Source organism: Aptenodytes patagonicus, chromosome 6 (assembly GCF_965638725.1).
Source record: "Aptenodytes patagonicus chromosome 6, bAptPat1.pri.cur, whole genome shotgun sequence".
NCBI lineage: Eukaryota > Metazoa > Chordata > Aves > Sphenisciformes > Spheniscidae > Aptenodytes > Aptenodytes patagonicus.
In genome coordinates this window covers 57,601,647-57,614,292 of record NC_134954.1, presented here as the reverse complement: position 1 = coordinate 57,614,292, position 12,646 = coordinate 57,601,647, and the positions used below count along the sequence as shown (strand labels likewise).

Genomic DNA, 12,646 nt, shown 5'->3' with positions numbered 1-12,646 from the left:
TGTGCATCACTGTTTTATAAATGTACAAACGATCCCTAATAAAGAGGCACAAGTAGGTCTGGAGCCGCCTGCGAGGGCTGGGGGCAGCAGGCAGGGCTGGGGGGGGCGGAGAAGTTGGGGAGCCGGTCCCACCCCGGGGGGAGGTGGCGGTGGGACCCAGGGAGCACTTTACAGCCCTGCGCCCACATGCTGGGCACCATGAAAGCCAGCATGCCAGGTGGCCCGAAGGCGAGCATCTCTGCATCGCTGCCTGCAGAAAGCCTTGCCCACTGCCCAGCTCTTTGAGCCCCAGCGTGTGGCAGAGGTGTGGTGGTTGCCGGCTGGGCACCAGCAGCAGGAACTGCCAGAGACGAACCCTGACTGTCGAATCCCTCCCCGGGGCAGGGTGGGCACCCCACCAGCACCCCACCAGCGCCCCTCTGGGGGCTGATGCAGGGTGGGGGGCAGATGGGGTGCTTTGGGGGGTGCTCCACAAATTCCCCGTGCCAGAGCAGCACCCTGCACCCCTGCCAACACCCAGGACCCCATGCAGGACCCACTTGCCCATGGGGTGCCCCCCTGTGGCACCCGCGGCCCCTCTGCTCCCACGCCTCTTACCAGCACCAGGCACAGCCCCTATCAGTTAAAAGCCGGTGCTTACACTGGCACTGCCCTCACATGGGATCACCAGCACGGTGCCAGCAGCTGCCTGCTCCTGCAGCACCCGCTGCAGACCATGGGCCCCGTCCCCCCGATGGGGGGGCACAGTGCAGGTGAGAAGCCAGGGGCACCATCAGCTGTCCCATGGTGGGACCTCCAGCAGGACCCCATGGGTGCCATAGGCAAGGGGTGCGGGGTGAAACCGAAATGGGGGAGGCAGAGGATGGATGGGGGTGAAAGGGGGCCCTGCTGGGGCAAGGCCCTGAGGCTTTCCCTGGCAGACATGCTCCTCCAGCTCCTACCTGCTCTGGACCCTGCTCCATCCTCCCCGGCCATCCTGCGGCACAGAGAGAGGGGACAAAGTGGGAGACAGGGGCTGGCCTCACGGTGGAGGCTGCCAGCACTGGGCACCGTGGGTTTCCCTCTAAACCAGTGAGGGCTGAAGATGCCCAGGTTAACTGGGTGCAGCTGGGACACAGGACCCCATCCCACAGCTCACACCATGCCCTGCGAGGGGAGCACTAGGGTTGGGTCCTAAAGTGAAAAGTGAGGAAATAGCTACATCCGCCACATCTTTTCATCACCTGGTAAGAGGATCAGGTCCCTTTGGGGTCCTTTGGGATGACGCTGTCCCTGCCACTGGGTCCTGACCCATCTGCCCCTCCAGGATGCCCTGCCATGAAGCCACCTTCATCCACACCAAGGCTGTGACCGTGAGCTCCTGCTGCCTCCTGCCCCACAGCGAAGATGTGTCGGAGGAGCTGAGCGAGGAGGAGAGCAGGATCACACGGCGAGCCCAGCGCACAGTGCTGGAGGTGCTGGAGACACGGAGAAAGGACCAGGTCCTGATAAAAAACCTGAAGGACATGGTGGTGCTGGCCAGGGAGGGCAGGAGGGCGAGGACTGGGTGCAGCGCTATGCCATGCTCACCAAGATGCTGCTCCGGCTCCTTATCTCCCAGCTCCGGCAAGCGGCTTTCTGGAATAACCCCCCACAAAGCCAGACCCTATGCCCACAAGAAAATAAAGGTGATTTTGGAGGAGCAGGAGTGAAGAATGGCCGAAGGAAAGGCTGAGCCTCGTGGATGGCCTGTCCCAGCTCCCTGAGGCTGCCGGCAAAGCGCACTCAGGACAGGTCCCAGGAGCCCTGTAGTGGTGACCTAGCGAAGCTGTGATGTAAAGTTATTTTTATCTGTTGCTGTCAGCACCTCTGTTCTTTAATTTGGCAACTTCCTGGTGGCACCTGGAGGTAACACCTCCTGTAAGGTCTCCCACCGCCTCCAAACAGGACGGGCAGGTGAGACGACCCCCGCATCCCCCCTGCCTGCGCTGTGCCTGATGTCCCGGTGCAGATGGTGCTGGGCTGAGGAGGACCAGCGGGATGACCCAGATTTAGCACCCCAGGGCCAGCCCCAAACCTGGAAGGCGGTGTGGCCTCCAGGTGCCGCCTCCCACGTTGCCCCCGTCCAAGGGCCACCGGAGGTCCGGCCCTCCCCAGGGACGGGGCCGCTGCCACCCAGGGCTCACTGGGCTGCAAAGTGATGTCAGCCCAGCGCAGCACTGCTTGAATCGCCTGTAATGAGTCACACGAAATAGCTGGGGCATAATTAGAAGGGGATCCACTATAGTGAAACAGGCCCTTAATTTTAACGAGCACAGCCCTCTGGACAAACGCCAGGCATCCGACTGTGGCAGGACCAGCTGCGCTGGCGACACTCCTGTCACCGTGGAGGTGACAGCATCAGCAGACTCAGCTCCTGCTGGATGAGGTGCCGGCCCCAGGGAGGGGGCACCAGGATGGAGCAGCTGGCGAGGATCCCTTCTGCCCATGGGGCAGGCATCTCCTCAGGCACTTCCCACCGTGCCTCCACCGCCACACACCGCAATTACTGTTGTTGCCAGGAAAAAGCCACGTTTCAAAGAAAACAAACCATCCGGCTTGGGAGCAGAGGGGCTGGAAGTGAGCCCCAGAGTGCAACAGGACACGTGGCTTCACTGCTGTCACCTCCTCCCCATCTTCTCCTGGTCGGAGATGTTGGTGGTGACAGGCAACACCTGGAGAAAGGAGTGACCCTCAGCATCTCCTGATGACCTGAGCATGCCAAGCTTGCTGCTTTGCTCCAGGCTGTTTCCCCACAACCCCCTTGCTGGGAAAATGGACCGGTGATGCCCATCAGTGGGGCCAGGCAGGGGACACACAGCCCTTGCTTTCCAGCACTCGGCCCCTGACAACGGGCAAGCAGGCTGGAAAAACCAAGGAGGCAATTAAAATCAAAATCCAGCCGAGCTGCCTGCCTCTCCCCCCAGCCCCGGAGGTTCGGGCTCCTGCAGTCTCCCTGTGCTGGGGCTGTACGTCCTCAGAGGGGACGTTCCCAGGCATAGCTGGGGGCGCTGACACCCCCGTGCAGGGAAAGCCCTGCAGGCAGGCACGCGCCAGCAGCAGCCCTGCCTGCACTTAAAGCTAACAGCTGTTTCCCTCATCATCGAAAGGCTCTAATCTCCCCGAGCTTGGCCAGAAAAGCCCCTGGCCAAAGCCCCCCGCACCCTCCGCAGGGGCTCGGCAGCGTGTTGGGCTGTGACCCAGGGCATTGGGTGCAGGCAAAGCCCAGCATCTCCCTGCCTGCTCCTCCTTAAGCAGTGCAGCTTCTCCTGCCTTTGCTCACGGCCAGGAGGAAATGTTTGCCGGGGTTGGGTCCCACTCTGCGGCTGGCAGAGCCGCTCCTGTGAGACACGCAGCAACATACCGCTGGCCCCTTCCCAATGAAAGCGCAGGGACGAAAGAACACTGCGGTTCCCCTTGCCCTCCAGCCCTCTCCTGACACAGCCTCGCTTCCTACGTCCTCCCAAAGGTCAGCTATCAAGCTGATTAACATTGACAGGGCTGAAGTAGCTCTGCTGCGAGGTTTAGCACAGCCAGAAATGACCCGAGCAGGGTTAGAGAAGCAGGTTTTGCCTTCCCCACTTATAGGCTAACTGCTGCATTTGCAGAGAGGTGTCTGCATGACCACACTGGGGGAACAAATCGGGGGGGGGTGGCAGAACAGCAGAGTAGTAGCTTGGGTTTTCCCCGGTTTAAGTCCCTTTCCTTGCCACGGTGCAGGAAGGAGAGGGGAGGCAGGCGCCCGCCCAGCCCCGGTGTGCCCAGCCGGCCCCTCTCGTGCTTGAGAGTGCTTTGCTCTGAACTGGCCCTTTGCACCCTCTTCCAAAAAACTCCCCAAGAGGAACTTGCGCTGCTCTTCTCGACGGCCGTGGTGAGCCAGTAACACTTTTAGAAAATTTTCTCAAGGGAAGCAGAAGTTTACGGGCAGCAGACACGTGTTTTCTCCTGCCCCATTGGGAAAATTGCCCTTTCACCACTCTGCCTCCGCAACTGCATCTGTGCAAATAATCGGCACGTGGTATGGAAGTACCGGTCAAACCTGAACAGGGATTGCAGAAAGTCCCTGTCTGCTCAGCCACCCACGTCAGCACCCGGGGCCGCTCCTCCCTGCCTCTTTCAAGGGTGTCACTGTCCAGGTCCAGCGCCCCACCTGCACCTGCCAGCCCTGCGTGGGAGAGGGGGGTTTCAGCATGTTGCAATGCAGCAAATAACTTGGCAAACACCAAAGCAGCTTCAAACACTGCCGGCTCCCTTTTAAAATAACTGTGCTGGGAGTGCCCCAGGGACTGTCATTTGCTCATAGGTACACTGGTGCAGGGGGGGCTTCGTTGGTGCTGGTAGTGCGGAGGGTTAGGTATGCAAATAGCTCTAATTCAGTCTGGGCAAAGAGCAAAGAGGAGACAAAAGCAACTCTATCTAGACCATCTTGTGACAATTAAATGACAATTTGGCATTTCCTTTCGCAGCCAACTTGATTTGAAGCCAGTTTGCTTTATTACCATCTGGATACTCTTCTAACACCTAATCACATCTGACTCCCAGGTCTGCTTTCCAGAGGAGAAACGTATCGGTAACACACCTGCATCCGTCTCACTCCCTCTGTCCCAGATTCACATTTAAAGGGAATTAAGGATGTGCTCAGGGAAGATCAAAAATAGAAATACTCAGAGCAAGCTAACAGTTATTGTCTGAAATATAATAAAATTATATTTAAACACACATGCTCCTACACCGTGGATATGAAGACTGGAGCAGGAATATATGAATGAGGTATCTTTGGGGAAGGCATGCCATGCAGCCCAGGTGCTTTCCAGGAGTTTCGCTGAGCACCAGCAGCCTTGATAACTAACAGTGAGTAGGTTCAGTTAATTTTCTTGGGGATGTCTCTTTGATACGTGTGTTTCATGAACAAGTAAAACGTGATGACCAAAGGGCTGGTGGGAAGAGCATGTAGAGCCATGAAAGTCATGACTGGAGCAGGCAGCACTGGCAGGGGACGCAGTCCCCACTTCTCAGACTGCAAATAGGAGCTGTAGGTGGTGAGACAGTCTGGGACAGGACCACGGTGCTCTGCCCGACCCAGCACCATGGCAGCGAGGAACTGGAAACCACAAGAAGTTGAGAAGCCCTGAGATGCAAAACAGCCTGAAAAAGGGTGAAACCAACCCGGAGAGTAACAATTCATCGGTAGTCCAGCAGTAACGATTCAACACAGTGCTCAAATGCGGTTTCTGGCCCAGGAGCTTCCTTTGGAGCTGATCCCAGATGCTGCAGGACAGAGCTTACCCCATGTGGGCACCCGACCTCTGCTCTGACGTGGGCCAGAGGCCCCCCGTTACTCACGTACAGCCCACGATGGCTGTTATGGGGACAGCACATGTGGGAGGACACACAGCTGCACCAGCCCCTCACTGCAGTGCTTTTCCACCCAGAGCCAGGGCTGAGGAGGGCTGGAAACCTTGTCAGTGGGACCACGAATTTATGGCACCAGGAGCGACAGGGCATTGCCCAGAGCTCAGCACGCTGCATGTGGGCACCAGGGCTCCCCGTGGCAAGGGGCTCAGCATTCTGCTGTACCACCAGTGACTGGTAGCAGGTGGTGACAGCAGGACGGCACCAGGGACCGTGGGCATCAGAGGAGGTGCAGGACTCCTGCTGCGAGCCCCCAGGGGTTCAAGCTGGTATTTCCAAGTGTCTCCTTAGCCTAGCACCTGCCAGCCTGTCCATAAGCCGATGGGTTCCCCCTGGCCTCGCTAAGGAGAGGCAGTCATCTCCCAGCTCAGATACAGGATGCTGCAGGTGGCTTGGGGAAAGCAGCATCTCTGCGAGGAAGCGGTCCAACCAGCTGCAGCCAGGTTTTGTACAAGCAGCCAGCACCTACCACCACGCAGACCCCCAGTGGGACACCCAGAGATGCCCCAGGGAAGAATCAGCCAAACCCACTGGTTCATCTCTCTGTTTTATTGGTGTAAACGCACCACCCCACCCCACCCCCTCCCCACTATTAAATACAAACCAGGAGCAGAGAGCGGCTCCTCAGTCGCTTTCTCCTTAGGAGATGCACAGCCAAACCCTCTGCCGTGCCCACCAAGCCAGGCACCGCATCCCCCGCCCCCAAGGGCGGCCCCGTGGCGGGGAGGGCTCCCACCTCTGTCAGGAGGTTCTCGTCCGAGGGCTGCGACCTCTGACGTCTTATTGATACTGCGAAGGCCAAAGCGGCCTGGGTCATGGTTCCCATGGGGAGCAGCTCATGGTATGTGAATACAGCAGGATCCCCTCCAGCACCCCCTGCGCCCACTGGCCCAGAGACCAGGACCCCCCCACCCCGACCAGCCAGGAGCGCTCCAGCTCGTTGCCAAGTGGCAAAACCCCAAAACCAACCTCTTTATTGCTCTTTTGGGGTGGGACATGCCCCATCCCACTGTCCAAGCCTGTGGCAGGCACAGGGACGCAGCCCTGCCTGCACAACTGGGCCAACGCTCTGAAGGAGCAAGGGGCATAGCCCTGTCCCAGGGTGCTGGGGGAACCGTGAGGGACCGCCGCCAGCCCCGTGGCAGTCATGGCCCCGCAGCAGGGGGGCCTTGGGCTCTGTGTGCCCCCAGTTGAGGGGGGATAGCAAGGGACAGGGCAGCCCATCACCTCCCCACTGGGCAGTGGGGCCGGGAGGGGGTAGATGGGGCCGTCGGCCAGCAGCTGTAGGGTGAGGAGCTGGGCGTCCCGGCTTACAGCTCAGCGACTCTGACCCCACCTCACCCTGGGGTCTGCACAGCGGCGGCCGCTCTGGAAGGACCTGGGCACCCCAGGCTGGCAGACCCCGGCCCGGTCAGCCCCAGCGGGGCGAGTCACAAGCTCAGGTGCCAGTGGTCCCTGCAGCTGCCGGGAAGAGGAAGACAGACATGGGTAGCAGAAGAGGTGGGGCAGGCAGGCAGGGCAGGGCCAGCCCCTCCACGCCCCAGGGTTCAGGTGCTGTTCCCCTGCTCCTGCTCGAAAAGCACCATGGCCAGCTGGGAGCGAGAACCTACGCCCTCCAGGCTGCTCTGCACGCAGCGGTGGTAGATCTCCTCGCTGAGCCGGGGGTTGCAGGCCTGGTGCCGGTAGCGCTGCAGCAGGGCGGGCTCCACAGCCCGGAAGACGTGGAGGTTGGAGTACTTTATGAACATGTCGTAGATGTCCAGGGTCTCCAGGATGTCCTCGTTCTCCTGAACGTCGCCTGCCATGCGGGTGCGTGCCGCCATGTAGTCAGCATTGTAGAAGCAGGCTTCGTGGAAGACATCACGGTCAAAGTGCCCTGCATCCCGCAGCAGGTCCAGCGTGGTGGGCGGCACCTGGTTGTGGTAAGCGATGGCAGGGTTGTAGCCCTGGAAGTGGATGGGGAAGAAGACCTGCCAGTTATTGATGGTGTTCATCCGGCAGCGGTTCAGGAAGTCAACGGTGACCTCCGTCCCCACGCCGGCCACAAAGAAAAGCGTGTCCACGGGATGCTTCTTGGAGATGATGTCCATGACCTTGATTTGGGAGGGTGCGTCTGTCTTGACGCTGATCCATGGGATCTTCACCTCTGCATACTTGCGCTCGTACTCAGTGATCTGGGCCTTCACGGGGGCGAAGATGTCATTCTGGGTGACCTGCTGGGCCTCAAAGGGGTCATAGATGAAGAGGAAGGTGAGCACTGCGTTCTCGCTGCTCTCAAAGGCGGCCGCCGCATAAGCCTCCAAAAAGCGTGCAGCGTGGTCCCGGTCATGGGCTGTCAGTGGCAGGATGACGTTGATGCGACTGGCCTCCGTCACGTAGGGCATAGGGATGATCTCCACCTCGCTGAGGGGCCGCACCAGGTGCACGCGCTTGGTGACAGAGCGGCTGTGCCCCTTCTGGGTGACCACCTCCACCTGGAGGTCCAGCGTGTACTCCATGCCACGGGTGGGGTCAAAGCGCCGGTACCCGTTCACCAACTGCTGCTTGCGGACGTGGAGCACCGGCTGGTACTTGCGGTTCAGCTCCTCCATGGCCATGGCCACCACGTCAGCCACATCCGCCAGGTCCACGCCACGCAGCTCGCACTTGGGGGAGCCGTCCACGCAGGCATAGACCTGCTCCTCTGTGAAGTAGTCCCAGCGCAGCACCTCGAAGCGGGTTTTGGGCTGGAAGGGGGGTGGGATGCCAACAGGCCACGTGGCGCCGTGGTCCCCATCTGCGGACAGGCTGCTGGCGTTCTGGATCTCCAGCTGCAAGAGGAGAGACGGAGGAGTGAGAGCCAAGGCAGGCGCAGGTAGGCCTTCCAACTCTGGCTGCAGGCAAGCTGACTCCCAATCCTCAGAGATCAGCCACTCCTGGCCTAAAGAGCAGTGCCAGAACAACTCTGTCTTCAGCCTGACTCCTGTCCAGCACCTCAGGTTTCCTCCAAACAGCACCCCAAATATGGCATGTGGCCTGCATTGGCAGAATCCACGCCCTCTCCCACCCTGCCTGGCCTTTGCAGGCGGACCTTAGCACCCTGAACCACCACCGCAGCTCCAGGACCCATCTGGGTCCAAAGCTGCTCTCCAGCCAGCACCACTGCCCCTGCAGCCACATGGGCTCAGCTGATCCCATCCCACAGCAGGTTCATGTGAGAAACCCTCATATTAGAGTGGAGAGGTGATACCAGAAAGCCCACAGGGATGACAAGAGGAGCCCAGACCCTCCCAGCCAAGCCAGGCCTCACCTGGAGCTGCTGGATTTCCTGGTACGTCCTCTCCAGCTCCACCTGCGCAAAGTACTTGTGCAGCCGGTACATCTGGAGGGGATCCAGCACAGGATGGACAGTGAAGGCGCTCTGGAAACGGAGGTCGGTCTCCCGCTCGGGGTCCGCGTTGTTCCCCAACTCGAAGTAGTGGTAACGCAGGCCCTGCGCCAGCCAGGAGAGACAGGTCACGGTCGGCCCTGACCCACACTCCCATCCCACCGGCTGCCAGCACAGCAAGCTCAAAGGAGGATAGGGCACAAGGGCTGGTCCCCCAGGCCAGGAGCCCCTGAGGAGGCAAGGAAACATGCTGGGCCAGGATCAGGCTCCTGGAGGCCATCTCTGCCGCAGGACCTACCTCGTGCTCCTCGGCACAGTTGACGGACGTGTAGTCGATGATGCAGCGGCCCAGCCACTCATCGGGCCGGGCGCTGAGGATGTCATTGCGGCAGCTCTCCAGGTGATGCTGCAGGAGCAGGAGGAGGCTGCGGGACAGCAGGTAGCCAAAACCCCCGTAGCAGTAGCGTCCCTCAGTGTCCCCACCGATGAACTCCTCGGGGCGACCCAGGTAGAGGTGGGTATCGATGCTGAGGTGGGCGACCAGGCGGCTGATGCGGTGCGCCTCCGTGTAGGTATCATCCTGCACCAGGAAGAACCAGTCGAAGTCGTTCACATAGTGGTCCAGAAGGTACCTGACAGTCTGGTACATGTTCCAGATGGGCCGCTCATCGCTGTGCGTCACCACCGTCATGCCGTGGGGCACCTTGCGGCCCCGCGTGCCTGTGAAGTACACCAGGCGCTCCAAGCGGTGGGCCAGCGTGCGGTTGACAGCCACCCCCAGCGTGTTCAGCGTGCTCTTGGAGGTCAGCACACCCACGAAGAGCCGCTGCCGCATCCCCAACTCTGTGCTGATGTACCGGGTCCTGCAGAAGGGAGAGAACATCTGGCCCTGGGGCACTGCACCCCACCTCAGCCTGCACCCTCCCCGTCCCCCTGTCCCCACAGCAGCACCAACCTCGGTTCCTCTGCAGGAACTGCTCCCAGGCTTCAACCACACGTGCAAGACATCACCCCAGCGGCACTGGCTGCCACTATGCCTGGGCCAGAGGCACAGCAGAGCGCTCTGCTGAGGTGCCCCCAACCTGAGGCCATGGGGAACCCTCCCTCCCCGTGAGCCAGCCAGCCCAGATCAAACCAGAGGCTCGCAAAAGGCTCAGCACAACTAAAAGAGGGAAACAGGGCTGCGTGCCCCAGCTCTAGCGGGGGACACAACCCACCAGGCACTCCACCATGCTGCCAGCCCCGGCCAGGACAGCTGAGCTGGGAAGCACCTTCCTGCCACCCCTGCCAGACACACTGCTCTCGAGCAGGCAGGCGGGCAGGCAGGAGAGCCCGTGCTGTGCTCGCCGGGGAAGCCAGACCCTACTGGGGTGGCTGAAGTCAGCACGGGACCAGCTGTGTCCCCCTCCCCGCCACGGCCCCCAGCTGCCCCACTCACAATGACTTTCAGGTTTAATTCTCCCAGCCCGGCGCAGCAGCAGGAAGCAACACCCCCCCCGGCCCCCAGCCGCCGCCTGGCACACACTGGCCCCATTCAGCCCCCTCCATCCACCCACCGCCTCGCTGGGACAAGGAGGCCCTTTCACTGCCTGCTCCCTGTCATCCCGGGGACGCCGTGATGGGCCGCAGCCGGCCCCGGAGCAGGCTGGAGTTTGCAGTGTTGGGTGGGGACGTGCCACCGCGGGGGGGGGGGCGAGGGGGTGTCCCTGCTAGGGCAGGGCAGGGGAAAAGCCGGGGCAGGGTGCCCGGCAGCACGTGCTGCAGCAGGCAACCTTTGCACAGCAGGCAGCAGCGCGGGCATGAGGCTCTTCTGGGCGCTCCTGAGGCGCGCGGGGGGGGAAGGAGAAGGGGGGGCCGGAGGGGAGGAAGGGGAGCAGCAGGGAAGGGCGCTTGCAGTGAGAAAAATACATCCACAGCCCTGGGTCGCTGCGGGAGGGGGGGGGGGGGGAGAAGCACGACACTGGGTGACCTGTAAAGTCCCCCAGCACCAGCCCAGCGGACAAGCAGCCCCCCCCCCCAGCCCCGGCCCGGCAGGCGGGCAAGGGCAGGCAGCCAGCCCCCCAGCACCGGCCCGTCGGACACACGCCCACACCCGGGCACCCCGGGCTCGGCCGCAGCTACTCCCATCTGAAGCCCGGTTAGCGCCGGCGGCCCTTCCTCCGCGGTGCCGCGGGGGCCCAGCTCCCCCAGCCCGTCCCGGCCCCCCGCACCTGACGGCCTTCTTGGCGGCCCTGCCGGGGCTGGGAGGGCGGTAGGGCACGACGCGGGGCTCCCAGCTGTCGGCGCCCAGCCCGGCGGGCACGGCGTTGGGCCTGCGCGCCGCGTTGCCGTTGGTGTTGCCGGGGCCGGGGGGCGGCGCGGGGCCGCCGTCGGGGCGCGTGCGGTCGGCGGGGCGCGGCGGCGGCCCGCAGGGCTCCTCCACCCAGGTGACGCTGAGCAGGCTGAGGGTGAAGCCCAGCGAGACGCCGATGGCCACCGGCCCGGCGGGCCGCAGCACCGACAGCACCAGCGACAGCCGCATGGCCGGGACGGGACCGGGGGCGGCTCCGGCTGCCGCTCCCGCTGGCGGCGCCGCCGTCCGACGTGTCACCCCCTGGCCCCGCCCCGCCGCGCGTCACCGCGAGCGGCCCGCCCCGGCCAATGGGCCGCGCTCCCTCCGCCGCGTCACGGGGCGGCGCGGGGGGGAGTGGGGGAGAGCAGGGGGCGGCGTGGGGGCGGGGCGAGGTTGCTAGGAGACCGCGCAGCTGCCCTCCCCCCCCCCCCCCCCGCCGACCCTCCCCTGTGGGGCGGGGGCCGGGGCAGGGCCGTGGGGCGGGGGGCCAGGCAGGGGAGCAGGGCCGGGAGGCGAGACCCCCGCGCCGCTCCCCTCCAAGGCCCAGGAGACGTCGCTGCGGGGCTGCCCGGTGCCCGGTACCCGCGGTACTCGCCCCCGGCGCTGTGGGGCGGCGGGGCAGCTCCCCCGGCCCCGGCTGCCCGCTCAGAAAGCACATTTGCCCGGGCCGCGGCGCGGCTGGCGCCGGGAGATGGCGCCTGAGCCGGCTTAAGGGCGGATTTCCCCGGGCGGGTGCCGCGGAGCTGGGGCACAGCCGGCCCGTTGTTGCCGGGGCTGGGGGGACGCCGCGGGGCCGGCCGGGCACAGCCGCTGCGTCCCCTCCCTGGGACAGCCCAACCCACGACGCTGGTGAATTCGTGGTGGTCTCGAAGCGCCATGTTCCCCTTCTCAAATCGCTGCCCGGGGCTCTTACAGAAAGTGTGGGCAGCGGCGCTGGACTCTACCTGGGCATCCCCGGGAGGTGACCGGTGGTCGCGGGTGGGTGGGTGGGGTGGAGGGGTCCGGGGCCAGGAGCAGCGAAGCACGGGCCACGGGCTGCAGAAGGCAGCTGGGCACACCGGGTGCCCGGGGAACAGGCGTGCAGGAGGGCAAGCGGCGGCTGGAAGACCTTTGGACGCGGAGCAGCAAACCGTCCCGGGGCAGAAGGAGGGCGGGCAGAGCAGCAGGAGATGCCAGCGGCAGCACCAGGGACCCCTCCGTGGCTGCGAGTCAAAACGGGACCGAGGAGGTGGGCTGCTCCAGCTGGGGCCGGGTCACCGTCCCACTATGAGCTGTCTGCGGCACAGAGCCACCGTCCTGCCGGCCACCGGAGAGCAGACAGAGCTGGAGGAACCGGCTCGGGGCAGAGTTTGCCGCACACACGGAGCCTCCGGCGCGGGAATGATCCAACCCAGAAGCTGTAAGGCCAGCAGCCCTACGTGGCCGCTCGGCACCGGGCATTACTGATAAGGACAAGGAGGAGGACCCGGCCTTTCCGCCTGTTCCCAGCCCGTGGCTCCGCTTCCAGCAGCCTCGCA

General features: G+C 63.3%; 1 protein-coding gene across 1 annotated transcript; it reads right to left on the bottom strand.

Moving 5' to 3' along the window:
* Window positions 1-5,966: 5,966 nt before the first annotated feature.
* CHPF (chondroitin polymerizing factor) lies at window positions 5,967-11,318 on the bottom strand. The gene is made up of 4 exons (XM_076342801.1): window positions 11,008-11,318; window positions 9,096-9,660; window positions 8,720-8,902; window positions 5,967-8,240 (listed from the first exon to the last, which is right to left on the bottom strand). Exons 1-4 carry the CDS (start codon window positions 11,316-11,318, stop codon window positions 6,978-6,980), a joined length of 2,322 nt encoding a protein of 773 aa, XP_076198916.1. The 3' UTR covers window positions 5,967-6,977.
* Between the last annotated feature and the right edge of the window lie 1,328 nt (window positions 11,319-12,646).

Bases quoted from the DNA above. Each gene is read 5' to 3' on its own strand.
- CHPF (XM_076342801.1), bottom strand. From the start codon at position 11,318: ATGCGGCTGTCGCTGGTGCTGTCGGTGCTGCGGCCCGCCGGGCCGGTG. The intron at 9,661-11,007 runs GTGCGGGGGGCC...TCCCTTCTGCAG, and splicing joins GCCGCCAAGAAGGCCGTCAG to GACCCGGTACATCAGCACAG. The intron at 8,241-8,719 runs GTGAGGCCTGGC...CTCCTCTTGCAG, and splicing joins AGGAAATCCAGCAGCTCCAG to CTGGAGATCCAGAACGCCAG.